A 22613-nucleotide genomic window follows, 5' to 3' on the forward strand; every position below is an offset into this window, starting at 1 on the left:
CTCTCACCAAACTTCTACTAACACGAGATTAGCAGAAGGAGCCCAAAGGGTGGCGCACTTGGTATGGAACTTCCGTTTTATTGTGCTGTTGTACGTGACCGCGTTCTTGACGGTCGCAATTTCCGACAACATTTGTGCGACCGTGTGTATGCAAGACAAGTTTGAGCCAACATCCGTCGGAAAATTATCCGCGGTTTTGTTGTCGGAATGTCCGATCGTGTGCACGCAGCATTAGCCTAAAAGACAGAAAAAGATCAGCACTGGCCGCCTATGAGTTTTTGTAAATTGTATAGTCTGTAGTACATGCACATGGCCACAAGATGGCACACCAGACTTGCTCACTTCTAGATGCTGCATATCAAAAATGTTGAATTGATAAACAGGACAATGAAAAGAGGGTAAATGTTAGGTTTTGCTTTATAAAATGTTGCTTCTTGCTAATTATCATTGTTACAGCAAAATACAGCTAGATCACAGAAATACATTTACCAATACATTTGAATGTCTTTTATTGGAGAATGACATTTAGGGTTACTGTAAAACCTCAGTTTGGATATAACATGGCATTATAATAAACACAGATTCAAGAAACAAACTTTGAAAAAACCTTTTTTCCCCGCTATGATCTATTGTATGTCTTATTAATCTGTGTAAACAGAACAGTACTGACACTTCTGTAAACTGTACAGAGATGTGAGAGGCAGTGAAATCTTTAGCGATTTCCTGGGCATTGGATATACTTTAGTGCTTCAGTAGGATCTGCTCTCTTGCAGGACAAGATGTTGACACGCAGGCCGTTTTTGGCTTTTGGAGACCAGGTAACCTGAAAAAGAAGTAATGAGAAAAAAAAAAAGTTCAATAATTCATGTAGAAGTACAATCAAGCAAGGCTGGTCTACTTATGCCTCGTACACACGATCAGAATTCCCGCTGAAAAAAATCTGACAGAATTTTTTCATCTGATATTCCGACCATGTGTATGCCCCATCGGACTCTTTATTTTTTACCATCCCTGTCAAATTGCAGAGATTTCCCTTCACTTCCTGCCCCATAGCCAAACAGGAAGTAAGGGGAAAAACTATGCAAAGTAGTATAACACATATAAGTATAATTTTCTTTTTTTAAAGCCCTTGTTCACATTGGAGCGACTTGTCCTGCGACTTTGCGGTGCCGCATCGATTTGAAAATTTGAGATTTGAGAATTTGCATGAAGCCGCACAGATGTCTTCTAAGCCGATAATATGTATAATTTAAAGTTATTTTGGCTGTACTTCTCCTCGGGATCACAGGAGTGCAGTTCGTTCTGACTCATTTTCACGACATCATTTTTCACCGGAAAAATACAAACTTTACCGCGCCCTCCACAGCCCAGAGCTATATTGAGCACTGGAAGGACAGAGCAGAGAGGAGCTGACTGACCGTCACCAACTCTCTGCTCACTGAAGGCTGAGAACCGAGCGATCTGCAGTTTTTGATTGCCTGGTTCTTAGGTCTTAGAGCCAGCAGGGGGGCCAGAAGCACCATCAGATTGATGCTGCATCCATCTAGGTGAGTATATGTTTTTTTTTTTTTTTTTTACAAGCTCTCTTTTAATATACCGTATTTATCGCGGTATACCACGCACCCCTAAAGTTGCCCCGAATCCTGTGGAAAAAAAGTTTTTTTTGTACTTACAGTTTTGGTGTCTTGCGCGGCGTCCATCGGCGGCCTCGTCGGGTCCGTCTGCGGCTTCGGGTGTCCTCTTCGTCGGGTCCGGCGTCCTTCTGCGGCTTCGGGTTTCCTCTTCGTCGGGTCCGGCGTCCTTCTGCAGCTTCGGCGTCCTCTTCGTCGGGTCCGCTCGTCCTTCTGCGGCGTCCTCGCGTCCTCCCCGCTCGTTTCCTGCGCCGAGTTTGAATACTGCGCCGACATATACAGAGCGCAGTACACTCGTGTATTGTCGGCAATGCTCGGCAACTCTCGCGCTGACGTCCTGTACGTCCAGGACGTGAGTGCGGAAGGAGCCGAGACTGCCCGACTATACCCGAGTGTACTGCGCTCGGTATATGTCGGCGCAGTATTCAAACTCGGCGTGGGAAAGTGGGTATCGGCGTATACCGCGCACCCACGATTTTGCCCTGATTTTCATGGCAAAAAAGTGCGCGGTATACGCCGATAAATACGGTATATATATTTTTAAAGTAGTATAATTTACTATAATTTATATTATAATAATATAAATAAAATAAAATTATAATTTTTCTATAATTAGTCCATTTGTTAATTACACTAAATGTTTGTACATAGTATAGCAAATAAAAACAAAGAAGGAATACATTTAATTTTTTTTAAAACACTTGTAAAAAAAATGATAGAATTTGCAGATCAAAGATCATACCTTTTGATCTAGTTATGAATAAAATAATACAACACAATGAAACAGTATAGTGGTTAATTGTATTTAATCAATAAAGCGAACACATACGTGAGAACGGCCCACATATGTAAACGGTATTCAAACCACACATGTAAGGTATCGCCGTGATTGGTAGAGCGAGAGCAATAATTCTAGCCCTAGACCTCCTCTGTAACTCAAAACATGCAACTTGTAGAATTTTTTAAACGTCGCCTATGGAGATTTTAAAGGGTAAAAGTTTGTCGGCATTCCACGAGCGGACGCAATTTTGAAGCGTGACATGTTGGGTATCAATTTACTCGGCGTAACATTATCTTTCATAATATAAAAAAAAATTGGGATAACTTTACTGTTGTCTTATTTTTTAATTTAAAAAGTGTATTTTTTCCCCAAAAAAGTGCGCTTGTAAGACCGCTGCGCAAATACGGTGTGACAGAAAGTATTGCAACGATCGTCATTTTATTCTCTAGGGTGTTATAATAAAAAAATATACATAATGTTTGGGGGTTCTAATTAGAGGGAAGGAGATGGCAGTGAAAACAGTAAAAAAAAACACACATTAGAACTGCTGTTTTACTTGTAATGCCAACGGCCACCACCAGATGGCGCCAGGTCACAGAAGGAAGCTTGGGCCTTCACAAGACTGCAAAGCCGCGGCCTCAATTACCGGTCGTCGCGGGCCCACCGCTATCGCGCAAAGGTGGGGGCGCACAGAGACACCGGATCCTGTGCCTCCGTGCGCCCCACCTCCCCTGCCGCGCGATCGCCAGGTAATTGAGGCCGCAGCTTTGCGACCTTCTAGGCCGCAAAGCCGCGGCCTCAATTACCGGCGGGCGCCAGGTCACAATTTCTTGTCGCAATTGCGACCTGGCGCCCGGATTTTGTCGAGCCCTGATATAGCAGTCATGTGAGGGTACAAAACTGTAGAAAAAAGATGTTTAGAAACTTCTTTCAAAGTGTCAAAGTAACAGCAACAGAGGGAGATTTTCAATCCTTGTAGTGTAGCAATTCCACTATTTGTCACCTGTTCTGACCATAGTCAATTCCTCCTGTTTTGCAAAGATCATTTTTATTAATACCAAATTACAAAAATGTTGTGTATAACAATTGTATACAATTCTAAAGAAAATGCAGTTTTCCTTTAAGCCATTACCCTGCTTTTCTATTAAACCGGCGTTTTCCTTTAAGTGATTTGTAGCAATAAGGCCGGTGTTTAGAATCCTGGAGGTGACAAGTCTATTTGAGATTTCTCACCTTCACATAGATCTTGAAGCGCTCCAGCACAAAATTCCATTTCAGCGATGTCTTCTGGTCTTCTGTTAAATTGAAAAATCCATCTACCTAAATCAAACACATGGAAATGCGCCATGAAAAATCATTATGACTTGTGCGGCGAGGAAACGGCGGCGATTACTCTTCCTGGCAAGGAATTAGAGGTGATGTAGTGTGCAGCATCATTTGAAATGTAAAATAAGTGAGGATATACTTGCCGTGCATGATAATGTATCCTCGGCCACCTTGTCTGATAGGTTACAAGACAGAGTCCCGGTGTGATCGCTGATGTTCATCTGCAGATCCAGACTAGGGAGGGCAGATTTAGGGTCCTGGGACATCTCGTTGCAGAAGGCGTGGTTGCATCCTTCTGATGGATCCTTGATGAAGTAACGGCAACGGGAGCTGAGCAAAGAATTATGCCATTAAATATTTCTTGCTTACAGGGAGGATTAAAAATGTATCACTGATTGGTAGCATTCTGAGATATGGCATGCCATGAAAAATCTTTAACCAGAGGGATTTTTATTACTTCAAAAGCCTTAAAGCCGTACTCCAGGAATTATATGTACTGCACTGGTTTAGCTTGGCACAATATAAGTATTCATTATGTGTACCTGAGATGGACTGCTGGGGAAGCTGGAGTAGTAGTCAGCACTACTGCAGTCATATAGCCAGATTCACAAATAGTTACGCCGGCGTATCAGTAGATACGCCGACGTAACTCTGAATCTGCGCCGTCGTAAGTTTAAGTGTATTCTCAAACTGAGATACACTTAAACCTAGCTAAGATACGACAGCCTGCGCCGTCGTATCTTAGGGTGCAATATTTATGCTGGCTGCTAGGTGGCGCTTCCGCTGAGTTCGGCGTAGAATATGTAAATGCCTAGATACGCCGATTCACGAACGTAGTCCAAGGGAGGGGGCGAGCACGACACTCCACACCAGGGAGAAAGCCTTGCATTACTGTGTGGAGTTACAGACAGAAGAACAGGAAGTGAGGATTTCTCAGAAGAAATGAGGACATTTAAACGCAAAATGGAAGGATGAGGTAAGTGAAGGAGGACTGCACTAAGGGAAAGGAAGCTATTTAGGAGAAAAAAAATTGTACCCTTACAACCCCTTTAAATTAGAACAAAAAGTCACCAGGAAAGACTCTCTGGTGTGCAATTGAATATAATTCTCTGGTTCTAAATAACCCGGCTCCAAATGTAAGCATCATTATTAAATAATAAAATAAAAGTTAGAGTACAAAATGAAACTGAAGACATACCATCTAGTTCGAACAATTTTGGTAACGTTGTCATCAACATTCAGCAAGGAGATAAACGCAAACACAATGCCATACAGAGGATTCCTCTTATCTGCAGCAGATGAAGCCATATCCATTATCTGCTGCACTGTGTATACATCTTTGATCGTCTCCACTAAAAGAAAAAAAAATTCTGTTAAAGAGGGCCTTCTTTTTCTCAGACTATCAATGACCTTTGAGTATGGTGGGCACAAGCACAAAATACCTGGCCTGGTTTACAAGTTCATGTCATTTGCATATTAGCAGTTTGGTTGCACTATTTAGAAAGTCTGCTTACTATATTTGCAAAGCTCCTGAAGAAGCGCATTTATGCGCGTAACATGTAGAGTGAAATTTCTGTGTGACCTCATACTGTGACTCAACTACTCCATGCAATTTACTTCCATTTGGATGCTGCTATTGGTTACTTTTATTATTGCACCAATTTGGTTTAAAATATATTTACCCACCTTGGAGGTGTTAGCAGAGTCTTTGGGGTCACTCAGTAATATGTGTTTTAATATGTATTTGTATACAATGATTTTAACTCTATCCAATTAAAAATGTCAATTATATAAAGGCCATTTTTCTTAGTTTCAATTTGTCTGCTAGATTTCTAAAAGGTATTGTTAAACACAGCCAGAAAAACTTATGATCAGTTAGCTGTGCACATTTAGTGAATGCTATGGCCCAGATTCTTAAAGGACTTACGACGGCGCAGCGCCATGTACGCCGTCGTAAGTCCTAATCTGGGCCGTTGTATCTATGCGACTGATTCTTAGAATCAGTTACGCATAGATATCCATTAGATAAGTCTCTTACGCCGTCGGATCGTAACTGCAATTTGTTTTTTTGCCCGCTAGGTGGCGCTTCCATCAATTTCCGCGTGGAGTATGCAAATTAGCTAGATACGCGAATTCCCGAACGTACGTGCGGCCGACGCAATAAAGTTACAACGTTTACGTTAGGCTTTTCCGGCGTAATACTCCCCCTGCTATATGGTGGCCTAAGTGGGGCGCAACAATGTTAAGTATGGCTGTCGTTTCTGCGTCAAAATTTTAAAAAGTTACGTCGTTTGCGTAAGTCGTCCGTGAATGGGGCTGGACGTCATTTACGTTCACGTCGAAACCAATGACGTCCTTGCAACGTCATTTGGAGCAATGCACACTGGGATATTTTAGGGACGGCGCATGTGCAGTTCGTTCGGCGCGGGGACGCGCTTCATTTAAATGATACACGCCCCCTACCCGCCGAATTTGAATTCCTCCGCGAGATTTACGCTACGCCGCCGCAACTTTACAGGCAAGTGCTTTGTGAATAAAGCACTTGCCTGAAAAACTTGCGGCAGCGTAACGTAAATCGGATACGTTACACCGCCGCATAGATACGCCATTCTACGAGAATCTGGCCCTATATATCATCATATGATAATATTTTTAGAATTAGGACTTAAAAATCGAAATCTAAAACCAGTTACCGGTAAGTTTTGGACAGAGTGTGGATTTTTTTTTTCTTATGTTAGTGTCCTGTTGGGGAGATTTTACCTTCTCTTCTTGCCACAACAGGAAGTGAATAAAAATCTTGCCCAGGTGAGTGAAAATCCTCCCTAAATAGTTGCCACCAGAACGGATGTCTTCATTGATAGAATCAGTGCACCTATTCTTTTTGCCCCTGACCTAACCTATCCCAGCCACCCCCTCCAAAAATGCACACTTAACTCAATCCGACAATTGTAGCGCTTCTGTTTGTTTACATCTATTGCCAAAAGTCTTCGCTATCCTGACCATGTCTGAATCTTACAGCTCCAAAGACTTCTATGGGACTATCTCTGACTATCTCAGGAGACAGACACACAGAAGTCTATGAACATTTATTGCACAAGACAAAGAAGATTTGGATGATGACAAACAGTGGAACCATAGCCATTGGATTGGTTTAACTATGCATCTGTAGATTTGGTTAGGAGGGTGGTTTGGTTAGGTCTGAGGAAGAGGCAAAATCCTGTGCCATGCCAACTGTAACATTTTACTAAGACACTAGAAATGACAGGTGTCCCAAGAGCCGCACACCCAATCAAATCGTGCTGTAAGATGGTAAGTTGCAGTCTCATTGCGATGATGCATTAAACCGCCCCCCTCCATCTGGAGACTCTATACTCATGAGTAAGCTGCAGAAGGCGAAGCGAAACACGTTGGGAGTGTGGCCCGGTGGGGGTCCAAGCTGAGACGGCAACTTACCATCTTACAGTGGGATTTGATCGTATGTGTGGCCCACGAGACACCTGTCATTTCCAGTATGGTCCAAAGCATAGACGAGCTCCCCCCCCCCCCCCCCCCAGCCGGTGCATTGCCACCACGAAATGAGATTTGCCATCGGATGAGATGGTCCGCCTCCATCACATCCTATTGGCTCACTCCTGTCACGTGACATATTTAAACGTCAAGTATCGACGCAAACATCAGTCTCAGCTAGGCTATCATAGGGAGAGGATCTCCTCTCCCTGTGATAGCTGAAGCTGCACGGAGCTGGTGCACGGAGCTATTTGCGTAGTGCTGCGCCTGCGCACTACTACTTTACCTGCACCCGATGCTCTACTTTCTGTTCCCCGTTGCCTGAGCCTTAACGGGGGACGGGGAGTAGAGCTGCGGGCGCGGGGTGTAGTTAGCACTGGCGGGAGGCACGCTGACAGCGCTATCGGGCATTGGGATCCCGATAGCGCTGTGGATCTATTGCGCTCGCGGGGAGGCATGACAGCGCTATCGGGCAGAGGGATCCCGATATCGCTGTAGATCCCGAAGTGACATTGTAATGAAGGAGAACATTTATTAGCCTGACATTGTAATAAAGGAGAACATTTATTAGCCTAGTAAATGTATGAGCTTCTGTGGCCCGATTACGCTCTCGGAATCGGGCCACAGAGGCCATTTGAGCTTCGTGCACCAGCTCCGTGCAGCTTCAGCTATCACAGGGAGAGGAGATCCTCTCCCTATGATAGCCTAGCTGAGACTGATGTTCGCATCGATACTTGACGTTTAAATATGTCACGTGACAGGAGTGAGCCAATAGGATGTGATGGAGGCGGACCATCTCATCCGATGGCAAATCTCATTTCGTGGCAATGCACCGGCACTCACAGCAGCAGACACAGGATCTTGTTCCCATACACTACCTGAGGCGCTCACACATATATCTGATTAGTAACTGGTCCTTGGCTCTCTGCCTAACTTTTTTAGGGGAAGGCTTAAAGAGTTCAATTCCTGTTTAAAAGTTTCCAAAGTGGTTTGCAAATTTTTGCATGTATTTTTGATTGACACATTTGCATTGTAGTGCTGTGCTTTGATTTGCAAGCCAAGGCAACTTGCAGTCACTTCCTGATGCCTGTAATAGAAGCCAATATAAACACTTCCCAAACTACAATGCTCAGTGCCTGTATAGTGTTTGAGAAACTTCAGATTTTCTGTAATTCTTGAGGCAAAGGTAAACTCAGCTAGCTGCTAAGTAGGTGTCAAAAAGCATGTAAAAGGCTTGCTGTGTCAACACATGATAAATGCAATGGGGGCTTGGTATTCTCTGATAACAGTTTGATGAATTAGGCCCTTTGCAGAAAGCAATGTCAAAATCCCTTACACCAGTCAAGGTGTCTCTGTGAAACGTATAGTATCTACAGTGAGTAAATTGGACTGCCTTAGAAATAGAGTATCAGAGACACTTATATAATTAGAGCATTGCCTTATCTACTTACAATTTACCGACTCTGCTGCCGTCTCCTCACTGGCTTCCACAAAGGCTTCGTTCTCAGCACATTCTCTGGCATAGTTCAATAACTCATGTGCTTGTGGCATATCTTTATAAAAAATAAACAAAAAATAATTACATAAAGCTTATAAACCTGTTTTTAATTGTTGAAATGAAAACACTTTAACCCCTAGGCACCGACATTACGCAAATATGCGTCCTCTCCGCGGCTGGGCCTTGGTGCCGAGTGGCCGCATATTTGCACATCAATTAGCAGACACAGCCCTGCGCGATCCCGGCACAGTTACTGGTGGCTAACGGAAAGCTTTCCTATTAATCATTCACGACGATCACATGATCATAAACCCTGCCCCGCCTCTTGGCATCTAAAACCTCTTAAAGGGCTGGGAGGTACCAGCGCAAAGGGGTTAAACCACATAAGCGCACTCTATGATTAAGGTGAACCTAGTATTAGATATTTTTTTCACGTATTGGCCCTTACACACGGGCAATCTGATCAGGTCTGTCAGTTTTTAAGGCGGACCTGATTAGCAAGGTCTATGCATTCATTATGTCTGTTTATACCCGCCTACCTCTGGGTCCAATCAGGCTTGCAAAAAAAAAAAATGGAGGATGACTGTGCCCGTTTACGTGGACTGGATTGGAAGCAGCCGGGTGTAATTGGACAGCAGAGTCTGTTTACTACCAGCCACCCATAAAGCAGAGCAGGGTCTGTCCTACAGGGGAAAAGCAGTTATCCCTTCTTACCTGGATTGGGAGTGAAGATGGTTTTCGACACCACAGTTGCAACCATTGAATTTCGAAATGAGTCATAATTTACGCGTACCTCTGATGCAAATAAAACTAAATATAATAAAAGGTTAACATAATTACATGAGTGTTTGAAAAATAACATTTCATTTTTTGCAGTTATATGTTGTAAACTTAGTCCAATATTTATCTGGTCACATTTGTGTTATACACCCCCCAAACGAAAAAAATAAAACTGTGGTCATTTAAAGCAGAACTATAGATCAAAAAATTTAATGTCTTTCCCCTACTCCCCAGCGGAACTTAGGGGAAGGAGATGTCTGTGTAGAGATACCCCATAGGGACCGCTGATTTTAACTGGTTATTTCCCCACACAGTGCAAAGGTAGCCAGGGACACAGCAACAGTCCATTCACTCTGGCTCAGAAAGCAGTCTAGGGGATGACTTTTGTCATTTATTGCTGAAAAATCTAAAACAGGAGAGGGTAGAGGTTTGTGGGACTCTCGAAAGTGGCAAGCACAACTTGCAGGAGACACTTCTTTATCCGTGGCAGTAGCACAAGGACAGTTCGACTAGTACAGTCTGTAGGCGTATCGCTGAGTAGTTTTAGACTAGGACAGTCTATGGGAGCACCGCTGAAGACCATGCAGGAACATATAGCATGAGTAGTTGTAGACTAGGACAGTCTATGGATGCACCGCTGAAGACCATGCAGGAAATTATAGCATGAGTAGTTGTAGACTAGGACAGTCTATGGATGCACTGCTGAAGACCATGCAGGAAATTATAGCATGAGTAGTTGTAGACTAGGACAGTCTATGGGAGCACCGCTGAAGACCATGCAGGAAATTATAGCATGAGTAGTTGTAGACTAGGACAGTCTATGGGAGCACCGCTGAAGACCATGCAGGAAATTATAGCATGAGTAGTTGTAGACTAGGACAGTCTATGGATGCACCGCTGAAGACCATGCAGGAAATTATAGCATGAGTAGTTGTAGACTAGGACAGTCTATGGGAGCACCGCTGAAGACCATTCAGGAACATATAGCATGAGTAGTTGTAGACTAGGACAGTCTATGGATGCACCACTGAAGACCATGCAGGAAATTATAGCATGAGTAGTTGTAGACTAGGACAGTCTATGGGAGCACCGCTGAAGACCACGCAGGAACATATAGGACAAGGATGTAGACTAGAGCAGTCTGTATTTTTTGCAGCTAGGGACTTCAAGACAGTTTGCAGCATAAACAGGCTGGAACAGTTCAAGCATCCACAGCTGGAGACCATGGAAACTAAATTGTAGCACAGGATTGAGTCTCTACTCACAGATCCCAGGGATAGAGAACACATTTATGGGCTCTCTCCATAGGAGAGTAGTCCAGTAGCCAGTCCAGAGGTGTACAGGAGCAGACAGCCCCCTGAAGATTGCAGATCAGCTCCCTCTCAGCTCACAGATCCATCCCCACTTGGTGGAAAAAGACAATCTCCTCAGGGCTCCAGGCTATTTAACAACAGCCCAGCCACCATCTGGGAACACCTTCCCAGGGATTGGTCGGGCCCTAATAAATATTCAGGCTGGTTATCTGAATTCTCCCTTCCTAGGCTCTAGAAATTTTTTCTAGAGGCAGAGGGAAGCAATCAAACTCCCAGCATGTGAAATCCTGAACAGACCAGAGCAATCAATCACTGCTCCTCTGATTACAGAGCAAGCCAAAAACTATAATTTATCTAGCAGCCTAACTAGTAGAGTGCTACACCTATGTACAACAGTCCTACATATGGTTATGTCAGCAGGGTGGATCTGCTAATAAAAGTGCAAATTAAAATGTTTTTTTCAGGTTTTACAAAGTATGTGTAAACCCAATCACTACAATCTCATATAAACATACACATCTCACGTTACACAATTTATTTTCAAAAGTAGTTTTGAAAGTAACTTTCAATACTTTTACACCTGCAGCTTTCATTAAAATAATACCTGGTGATGCTGCCATAAAGTCCCTGTTTAAGCACTTTCTGTTATGGGGTGACAACCCTAACCTGTCTCCCATTCTTGCTCATGACAACCCTAACCTGTCTCCCATTCTTGCTCATGACAACCCTAACCTGTCTCCCATTCTTTCTCATGCCTTGTCACCCTGTCACAGTCTTCTAATGAAGACTACAAGTACCTGTTTCAACACACACTACACAGGTATGGACCACTCTAGTCTCCATCAGGAAACCTGCCCTGAAACATGGAATGCAGCTATCGCTGGAGTCAGTGGCGTAACTAGAACCTTCGGGGCTTTGGTGCAAGAAACCAGGAAGGGCTCCCCGACCCCTTCCCTTTGAGCCCGGTGTCTGAACACCAGGGCCCAGTCGCAAGTGCGACCTTAGTGACCCTGGTAGTTCCGCCACTGGTCTCAGTCTTTTTTTCCCTTCCCTGCTCTCCATCCTGACAGATCCCCCACAGAAGCCAGCGGGAGAGGGGATGGGGGAAGTGGCAGAGTTGAGGGGGGAGAGTACAGGGGGCTGGAGTGCACCGTGGAGGCAGCAGAAAGAAGCTGGATAGGAGGAGAGGCTGCATATAGAGGAACTAATATCTAAATTTTCCATGCTGCAGCCACTAAATGCCCACATTCCCTCCTCTCCCTCCTGCAGGCTGAAGGAGGAAAATGGAGAGATCGGTTCCTCTATATGCAGCCGTCCCACCGCTCCTCCTATATGCAGCATGGGGCTGGGTTGCAATTGTGACTCCTGTGACCTCTGTAGGTAGTCCCCTGGCTGGCGTATATGTATGCAGAATGGAAGTAGCTATAAAGAGTCTGCGGGACATCAGCAGCACTGAGGTGTAACAAAGAGTGAAAAAAAGGAAAAGGGGCTGTAAAGGTTTGTTTTTTATTTTCTAAATAGGTTCCTTTAAGCTAGTGCATTGTTGGTTTCACTTTTCCTTCGATTTCCCTTCTAAATGTATTTTTTTCTTTGTTTGAATTTCTCACTTCCTGTTTCTCCTCAGTAAGATTGCCCCCATCATCCGAGCCGTTCTGGCTGGTGGTTAGTCAGCGTGCTCGCCCTCTCCCTTGGGACTACATCCCTGCGGGGAGACGCTGTGCTCACATGGAAATCGAAGGAAAAGGTAAGTGAACCAACAATGCACTAGCTAAAAGGAACCTATTTAGAAAATAAAAATCAAACCTTTAGAGCCAGTTCACACTGGGGCGACTCGCCAGGCGGCTCAGCCGCCTGACGAGTTGTGTCCCATTCTATGCAATAGAACCGTTCTAATAGGAGCGACGCAAGTCGCTCCAACTTAGAAAAAGGTTCTTGTACGACTTCGGGGGTGGCTCGGGGCGACCTGCATTGACTTCTATACAGAAGTCATTTTGCAGGTCGCCTCTGAAGTCGTCTTCAGGACGCCTTGCGGAGTCGCCCCCCCAAAGTCGTGCCGCCTAAGTGTGAACCGGCTCTAACAACCCCTTTATGATACTTTTTTTTTTTGGGGGGAAATAAATGTTATTCAGTGAGCATTTACATCTACTTTAAAGTGGAGTTCCACCCATAAATATAACATTACATCAGTAGTTTTAAAAAAATGTCATTAGTCCTTTAAGAAAAAAATTTCCTTCAAAGTGTTGTTGCTAGGCAGAATAGTTAATCTTCCCTCTTCCTGCACCTAGGTGCTTAAGCTTCCTAACCTACACCGCACAGACTCCTGGGAATGTAGTGGGTGTAACTTTCCAGGAGTCTGTGCACTCCCCAGTCTCGAAGAATCATGTGACTTGGACAGTACAGGTGCTGAAACCTGATCTGAAACCTATTACACTGCTTGTGCAGCACTGAGCATGTGCGAGATCTGCAAGGCTGAAATCCAGGAAGTCATACAGTCTGGCTTCATGATGCCCACACTTAAGATGGCCCCAGTCAATTTCTATTTTATAAAGTGTCTAAATGCTGTAACAACCTAACAAAACGGACCTTAGTTTACAGACTAACTTTACTAGAATACATTAAGCTTGTGTATTACAGGGGTATTTATATTTAAAAAGTGAAATTGTGGCCGGAACTCCGCTTTAACAACAGATATAGTTAACCTTTAAATATTTCTGCATTTCTTTACAATTTAAAACGGAATCCATAAAGGTAACTAAATGAACAATACAGCCATATTTTCAAATATCTTCACTGACATAAAGAAAACAGCATTTAGTTCTAAGAACAAAAGTGGAAACGAGTAGGAAAAACTACCTGTTTCTCTTGGCGTCCAGCTTTGTGCCTGCTTAATGGATTCATTATCCCAGCTAAAGTTCAACAAAGAGAATCAATCTATTTTGCTACAACATTCACATGTTTTATTAGAAGCAATAAAATTGCTGAAAATGTAGAAATTAAATGATCTGTACTTTATGCATCTCATGATTCAGTCACTTGTTTTCTTTTCATTGCGGCATTTTCACAAAACTTTATGTACAATAGTTCCCTGGATCAGAAAATGAAATACACGTAGCAATCCAAACTTACCATATCATTGCAAATGAATCAACTGAGTAGTCAAACAGCTTGACTTCACACCTCCGACCTGCTCTTTTGTCAGAAGTGGTAAACGATTTTACATCTCCAACCTAGAGAAAATAAAAAATGGATTCTTTAAAATAACAGCTATGATCTTATTTCAATACCTGTTTGTGGACACCTGCCACCATTATTATGGAACTAGCCTTCCTTTGTGGATATAAGCCTTTCACTCTTCTGGGAAGGAGTTCACAATACTTTTTAGAGTATGTCTGTGTCATGCCTACAAGGAAATACAGTAATATCTTCTGGACTTGTAATTCAAATATTGTCCACTAGATGTCACTCTTAACAAAGGACTGTTGATTGGCAGTGTTCTATGTTAAAGCGGGGACATTTTTTTTTTAACATTACATTGAGGCTAATTACGGGAAGCAAAATCGGGTGTTTTTTTTTTTTAAATCAATGCAGTACTTACCGTTTTAGAGATAGATGTTCTCCGCCGCTTCTGGGTATTGTCTTCGGGACTGGGCGTTCCTATTTGATTGACAGCCTTCCGACCGTCGCATACAGCGCGTCACGAGTTGCCGAAAGAAGCCGAACTTCGTTGCGGCTCTATACCGCGCCTGCGCACCGACGTTCGGCTACTTTCGGCAACTCGTGACACGCTGTATGCGACGGTCGGAAGGCTGTCAATCAAATAGGAACGCCGAGTCCCGCAGACCATACCCGGAAGTGGCGGAGAACATCTATCTCTCAAACGGTAAGTACTGCATGGATTTAAAAAAAAACACCCGATTCTGCTTCCCGTAATTAGCCTCAGTCCAATGTTAAAAATTTGTTTTTCGGGTGAACCCCCGCTTTAATGTACATTTCCTGTCGTGTTACTGAAAACTGTCTTCACTTCCTATCACAACTCTTTCATCTTTTCCACTGGACAGTCCACACGGAGTCAGCTAAGCCTGCACCACGTGTTTCCTAGGTCCTGATCCTCCTAAGGCAGCATCGCTGTTATGATAAAGACTGTTTACCTATATGCCTAGTAGACATTTGTTTGTGTTCATATAATTCTTATATGTTCATTTATCTGTTTATCTCTAGTTTCACCATTATTCATACGCATCTTATATGGCCACCACCTGTTCATCGTAATAAAGATCCAAATTTACAGACAGTCTGGTTATTTAGGATGCAAGGTTTAAGCTGTATGTTGAGCTACATACACACCAGGGGCAAACGTGTAGCGAGAACAGAACAGTCTGGGAGAATTTGTGCCCATTTGGCCAAAAGAGCATTTTTGAGGTCAGGTGACGATACTGAGTCAGAGAAGACCTGGCCCACAATCAGTCTTCCAATAAATCCCAGAGGGGTTCAGTAGGGTCAAGGTCAGGACTATGTGTAGGACACTCAAGTTCCTCCACCACGGAGCTTGCTTTGTACGAAGGGGCACAGTCATGCTGGAATGGAAAAGGGACTTCCCCAAACTTTTACCACCAGATTGGAAGGGCACAATTATCTACAATGCATTTGTATGCTATACCATTAACAGTACCTTTCATTGCAAACACCTGAAGTAGTTTGGACTATATAGTTATGGATCAAATATTTTTCACAGGTGGGGTAACTTTTGCATAATATGCCTGTGAATATTGTCTGAATATTTTTAGTATAATGCATATAGCATAATGGTATTTATGTTTGGTTAAGGCTGTATTTAAGTGACACTAAAGGATCGATTACATTTTTTTAAAAATAACAAACATGTCATACTTACCTCCACTGTGCAGCTCGTTTTGCACAGAGTAGCCCTGAACATCCTGTTCTGGGGTCCCTCGGCGGCTCTCATGGCTCCTCCCCGCATTACATAACCCCCTTTGGAGAAGAGTTTTTTTGACTCGGCCCCGCCCCTGGCACCTGCATCATTGGATTTGATTGACAACAACGGGGGCCAATGGCTGCGCTGCTATCAATCTATCCAATCAAAGCCTAAACTCCATGGAGAGGAGGACGATGGGGAGACACGGAGGAGATGAACGGGCTCAGGTAAGTAAACAGGGGGCTGGGGGGGGCTGGTGGCTGGTGACGGCAATCGTCCCAGACATGTAAGGTATCACCGCGAACATCAGACCGAGGGCAGCAATTCTAGTACCAGATCTCCTGTGTAGATCTAAAGTTGCCACCTGTAAAGGCTTTTAAAGCATCACCTATGGATAATAAAATGTACATAGTTTGTCACTATTCCACGGGCGCGCACAATTTTAAAGCGTGACATGTTTGGTATCTATTTACTCTAAATAACATTACCTTTTGTATTTTACCAAACAAGTGGGTATTACATTGTGTTTTTGTGCATTAAAAAAAAAAGTGTATTTTTTCCCAAAAAAAAATTGCATATATTTTTTTAAAGGAACGGTGAACCTTTTAAAAAAAGAGCTCCAGACAGTGTTTAAAAAATAAAAAATTGGCTTCAACCTGGTGCTGTCCCCATGCAGTAATCCTATTCCACCACAAGATGTCGTCAGTCTTCCATGTTAATTGATTCCCAGGACTGAGGACATACTTTGAGTGCAGGGTGTAATAGGGGGGCATAATTATGTATAATGATGCAGAAAGAGAAGATCTGAGGGCTTGAAAAAAATCAGCAAAAAATACAATGGAATGGAGCAATGCCTGCATGGGGTAGAGAGGAGTACTGGGCACCATGCCTGGAGGTGGCACAAAACACACATTTAAGTAAGCAGCAATGAAGCAGAACTGGGTAGGTTTTGCCAGCTAGCAATGCAGAGAGTGACAAATGTTCTAAGAAAATATCACGTACTGGAGGATGACAGGGAGGTTGTATAAAAGTATCATGAGTCAAGGTGGATGAAGACCCACTTAAGTTCACAAGTGAGAATTTTAGATTCTAGATTTTATATCCCTTTAAATACCTTAAACTCTATCTGATAATATCTTTCCTCTGCTACACATGATATTTATGACATTAACATACCTGTCTTACAGCTGCCAGAATGTTAATAACTTCCTTATTCAGGCTTTGTCCATTAGCAACAATGTCCTCCAGTGAATAATAATCATTTGGGTGCTGAGTTGGGATATGCAGTAATGGCAGCAGGGAGCCATCGGTATCTCTGGTAGAACATACCTTCACCATAGAATGCACTTCACTGATAAGCAGTTTGTAAGAACTGAAAGAAAAAAGGGTGATTTGTTGTTGTCAATGTTCATACAGATGAAATACATGCCACATTTACCATGTCCTAAATCTGGGTTTTGGCATTAATGTGTTCGACATTCCAGTGATGGAACTCAGGCCAGGGTACACTTTACCAAAACTAATGCCGCGTACACACGACCGTTTTTCATGATGGGAAAAATGCAATTTTTTAAATTGGACATTAAAGACAATCGTGTGTGGGCTCCAGAGCATTTTTTGCGACGTGAAAAGTTGCAATTAAAAATGTAGAACATGCTCTATTTTTTTTGAATATCACTTTAACTTGTAGACACCATTCTTTTTTTAACTGCCTTCCAGACAAAAGACAGATTGGACAGAAGTGCTCCTGAAAGCTAGCAATAATCAGAGAGCTGAGAAAAGGATGATGTAAACAGAACAGCTGTCAGATATCCTAAATACATGTAAAAGAGACACTCGTCATATGTTTCCAATCTCTGATGCTCTAAGGATTGCTGTTAAACCTTAATAGCCTTCTAAAAAATGGAATATGGTAAATGTATACTAACGCTGGTGTTGAAGGATTAAATTTTTCTTCTTTCTCCAGGTCCTTTGTTTGCACAAGAGGATTTTCAATCATAACTAAAAATAAATAAATATATTGTTTAGAAATTCTTTGCATTGCCCTAAAATCATGACCTCAGATGATGATTAACATACAAAGCAGACAAGTAACAAATGTCTTCATTACCACTTAAAGAGGAAGTAAACCCACTTGTAAGAAACAAAACAAAAAAAACACCACCTGCAAGACAAAGGCACAATGAGCTAGTATGCATAGCATACTAGCTCATTATGTAATACTCACCTCAGATCGAAGACCCCGCAGCCATCCTCGTTCACCGCTCGGGCGGCCGACATCTCTCCCGGGGGTTAATTCCGGGTATCGCGGCTCTGGCGCTGTGATTGGCCGGAGCCGCGATGATGTCGGGAGCTGCCAGTCACGGCACAGATTCCTTTAGGAACGGAACGATCGTCGTTGCTAAAGTGCGCCTGCGCCGTTGTCTACTAAAATGCTGTTTTTTTTTCCCTTGCATGTCCCCCTCGGATCTACAGCGACTGCACTTCCAAGTGCACTTTTAGTGCACTTTGCACTTGCAGTTTGCACTTGTAGTGCAAAGTGGATTTGGCTTTAGTAAATAACCCCTATATGGTGTGCTAGAATGTAGGAGCCTTGCCAGGATGGGTGTTATTTAAAATAAAAGGCATGGCAACGTGGAAGTCTAAGGCTTAATGTACATGGGACGTTTTAGAACCTCTACCCGACTTTTAAAAACTTCAGTTTTGCTTCGTTTACTTGCCACGTTTAGCCGTATTTGTGTTTAGAAACTTTTTTTTTCTTTTTAAATAGTCAAAAATGTAAAACGCCTGTAAATGAAACGCAGCTAAACATGAGTTACTGCGTTTACGCGCATTTACAAACTGTTACAGGCGTTTGGCGTTTCAAATGCCTCTGAACATCCGTCCTGAACGCATTTTTTTTGCTTTTCAAAAAATTCTTCTAAACTCAATTGTGTACATGTACTGATAAGATAACATAGAGGAGAAAAAATGCTCAACTGCTGCAAAACGTCCCTTTACCAGCAGAAGTGTACATGAGGCCTAAATGGGTCCATCAACGACAGTATATGAACAAACGGTGACTAAGTACAGTGCCTTGAAATGTCCCACATTTTGTCATGTTACAACCAAAAACATAAATGTATTTTATCGTGATTTTATGTGATAGACCAACGCAAAGTGGCACATAATTGTGAAGTGGAAGGAAAATGATAAATGATTTTCAAACATTTTTAACAAATAAATATATGAAAAGTGTGGTGTGTATTTGTATTCAGCTCCCCTGAGTCAATACTTTGTATTTCTACCTTTCACTGCAATTACAGCTGTAAGTCTTTTTGGGGATGTCTCTACCAGCTTTGTACATCTAGAGAGGCACATTTTTGCCCATTCTACTTTGCAAAATATCTCAAGCTCTGTCAGATTGGATGGAGAGCGTCTGAACAGCAATTTTCAAGTCTTGCCACAGATTCTCAATTGAATTTAGGTCTGGACTTTGACTGGCCCATTCTAACACATGAATATGCTTTGATCTAAACCATTCCATTGTAGCTCTGGTGGTATGTTTAGGGTTGTTGTCCTGCTGGAAGGTGAACCTCCGCCCCAGTCTCAAGTCTTTTGCAGACTAACAGGTTTTCTTCTAAGATTGCCCTGTATTTGTCTCCATCAACTCTGACCAGCTTCCCTGTCCCTGCTGAAGAAAGGCATCCCCACAACATGATGCTGCCACCACCATGTTTCACGGTGGGGATGGTGTGTTCAGGGTGATGTGCAGTGTTCGTTTTTCCCTACATAGTGTTTTGCTTTTAGGCCAAGTAGTTTTATTTTGGTCTCATCTGACCAGAGCACCTTCTTCCACATGTTTGCTGTGTCCCCAACATGGCTTCTCACAAACTGCAAACAGGACTGTAACAGTATGGCCCGTGGGACCCAGAGGCTCTTGAAGGATGTGGGGTACTCCTGTGTCAGCTTCACCAATGACTCTTGTGTCTAGGGTCATCCTATGTCCACTAGGGACATAGGATGACTGAGAACTGATATCATGGATTACATGAGATGGGACAGTAATGATAATTCATGTATTGCAGGATATCTTGAAATATTACAAGTTGATCATTCTGAACACAACAGGTCAATAGAGTGTCTCCTTCAATGTGGAACATAGACTGTTGAGATGTTAATTGATGTTTATCACCTCCAGCTACCTGGCTGTAGTGATGAAAGCTTGATGTGATTGCATTCTATTGTCTATTGTGTTAATTAAGCCTGGCTCCTAAGATATTTCATGGTGCTATGCTAACTAACCCTGTATTGTGTGAAAGTTCTATTGATGCTAATATGTTTCGTGAGTTAACACACTCTAAAGGTCAGACGTCTGACTTATGTTCACTAAAGGAATGTGGATTGTGTAGCAGGTGAGAATAGCTTATCGCGGAGTCAGAAAGTTTGTCTAAGATGTGGATTGAGGGGGACTCGTTAGCACCCATTGTGTGATGTTGTGGGTGGAGTGTGTCATTGTCCCTTTGATTCCTGCAGCATGCTTTCTAACTGTATATAAAAAACCTGAGTTTACCATTAAAGTCTATTCTGTCTGGAACCAGAGAACAGAGCTGTGTCTCGTTATTCTGGGGGGAAATCCAATGGGTCCTGTCTGCTGGATTGTGGAGTGTCGGAAGCTGTCTTGGGTTGGTGGAATGGAATATCGTAACGGCGTTAACCCCTGACCGTTACAAGGACTTCTTATGGCTTTCTTCCAACAATGGCTTTCTTCTTGTCACTCTTCCATAAAGGCCAGATTTGTGGAGAGCACGACTAATAGTTGTCCTGTGGATAGATTCTCCCACCTGAGGTGTGGATCTCTGCAGCTCCTCCAGAGTTACCATGGGCCTCTTGGCTGCTTCACTGATTAATGGTCTCCTTGCCCGGCCTGTCAGGTTAGGTGGACGATCCCTCCTGAAACTACCATTTCCACGGCTGTCGTGATGATTGAATTACTTCAGTACTTTCTTGGTCCATAAGACACACAGAGCTCAGCCCTGCTCCCTCCTCATTGACAGCAGCAGCCAATAGCTTCCACGACTATATTTGAGCCAATGAGGAGGGAGAGAGTTGGACGAGCCGCTGTTTACATGCACAGCGCTGGATCAAGATCAGGCATTTTTTTTAACCAATCAACCTACTAATCCTGACTTTAGTTCATGTTTGAAACAAAAACGTTGTATATACAAGTAATAGTTATGTATGGACTTACCACAGTCACCAACCCGGAAACTTTCGGAAAGAGATTTAATATAGTCCTCTCTACCCCAAGACGAGGCATTGATGAAGGCTGATGGAGAATCTCGAATGGTGAAACTGAATGTAAACCTTTCAGATCCAAAATCTAAGCAAAATACAAAAAAACCTGAGTGGTCTTCTACTAAGGCCGGGTACACACGGACAAACATGTATGGTGAAAGCGGTCCGTCGGACCGTTTTCACCATACATGTCTGCCAGAGGGCTTCTGTACGATGGTTGTACACACCATCGTACAGAAGTCCGCGCGTAAACAATACGCGGGGCGTGTCCGCGGTGTCGCCGCGTCGATGACGCGGTGTCGCCGCGACAATGACGCGGCGACGTGCGCGGCCCGCCTTTAAAATGCTTCCACGCATGCGTCGAAGTCATTCGACGCATGCGAGGGACGGCGGGCGCCTGGACATGTACGGTAGGTCTGTACTGACGACCGTACATGTCCGAGCGGGCTGAATTCCAGCGGGCTGTTTTAAAACAAGTCCAGGAATATTTGTCTGCTGGGAAAAGGCCCGGCGGGCAAATGTTTGCTGGAATTCGGCCCGCTCGCGCCCACACACGACCAAACATGTCTGCTGAAACTGGCCTGCGGGCCAGTTTCAGCAGACATGTTTGCTCGTGAGTATGGGGCCTAAAGGTGACATTTCAGCGATAATTTTTTTAGTGAATGACTTGGAGAAGGTGGGGTGAAAATAATTGGGGATGAAGGGGTGTCTGGAAGTTCCCCAGACTTCATATTCAAAGTGAACCTGTGTTTTTTTTTTTCATGCATGACAGGACAACAGGTTCACTTAGTAGCAGCCCTTCGCAGGAGGGCGTTCTTGTGGGATCCCCAGGACCCACCGTTCCCAAAAGGCAGCAGTGACATCACCGGTATCCACAGAAAGTGAGTCTATGGGGCTGAACAAAATAAATCTTAACATGTATAACTAGCCTTAGACCCTTAGGGCTCGTACACCTGATCAGACCCGACTGGCTTTCACACTGGACCCAGTGTGTCTCAACCCAGAGCACTATGTGTCATTTCTCTCTGCTGCTTTGTTCCTCTGCTATCAGCATGAATCACAGTTTTCCTGACACCAAGAGAAAAACGGTGATTGGGAGTGACCTCCAGCGCACAGCCTGTGATTGACAGCCTCAGCTCTGTTCCTGTGTGCTGTGTAAAGGGGTGTGTCCCTTTCCTTCAATGAGATCTCAGACCTCTCCTCACTGGACTCTGCAGAGTGTAACTTAAGCTCTCCACCCCCTATTTTTTCAACTCCCAGACAAGCTTATAAATTATGCACTTTGAGTGCATGTATAGACTAGAAGACCTCAGATAAACAGGTACAACTTATAGGAGGATTTGTTTTGTCTCTATGTGTCACCCGAGGCCAGTCACTTCACTGGGTAGGGTATGTGGAAGGGTTTACAACCACTTTTAGCCAACATTTGCGTTTAGGTCCACTTTAAATCTAGGAACGCCTCTTTGTGTTTTAGCTGTCAGCTGTCCTTCTAGAGGGCCCACAATACTTTTCTATTTCATCACAACAATTCACACTAGCAAATATATAAACCCTTCTTTACAAACTA

General features: G+C 43.4%; 1 protein-coding gene across 1 annotated transcript in view; it reads right to left on the reverse strand.

The window, feature by feature from the left end:
- Positions 1 to 402: 402 nt before the first annotated feature.
- The window catches only part of MEIOB (meiosis specific with OB-fold), a 33747-nt gene continuing 11536 nt past the window's right edge, over positions 403 to 22613 (reverse strand). Inside the window, exons 4-14 of the mRNA XM_040356463.1 lie at positions 21000 to 21131; positions 17698 to 17770; positions 16946 to 17141; positions 13963 to 14063; positions 13690 to 13742; positions 9458 to 9553; positions 8697 to 8798; positions 4937 to 5090; positions 3882 to 4068; positions 3646 to 3732; positions 403 to 823 (exon numbers count right to left, since the gene is read on the reverse strand). Coding sequence (XP_040212397.1) covers positions 713 to 823; positions 3646 to 3732; positions 3882 to 4068; positions 4937 to 5090; positions 8697 to 8798; positions 9458 to 9553; positions 13690 to 13742; positions 13963 to 14063; positions 16946 to 17141; positions 17698 to 17770; positions 21000 to 21131 — 1292 coding nt within the window. The 3' untranslated portion in view covers positions 403 to 712. The remainder of the gene's footprint in view (positions 824 to 3645; positions 3733 to 3881; positions 4069 to 4936; positions 5091 to 8696; positions 8799 to 9457; positions 9554 to 13689; positions 13743 to 13962; positions 14064 to 16945; positions 17142 to 17697; positions 17771 to 20999; positions 21132 to 22613) is intronic.

The sequence above is a fragment of the Rana temporaria genome, chromosome 6 (assembly GCF_905171775.1).
Source record: "Rana temporaria chromosome 6, aRanTem1.1, whole genome shotgun sequence".
In the NCBI taxonomy this organism is placed as follows: Eukaryota; Metazoa; Chordata; class Amphibia; order Anura; family Ranidae; genus Rana; species Rana temporaria.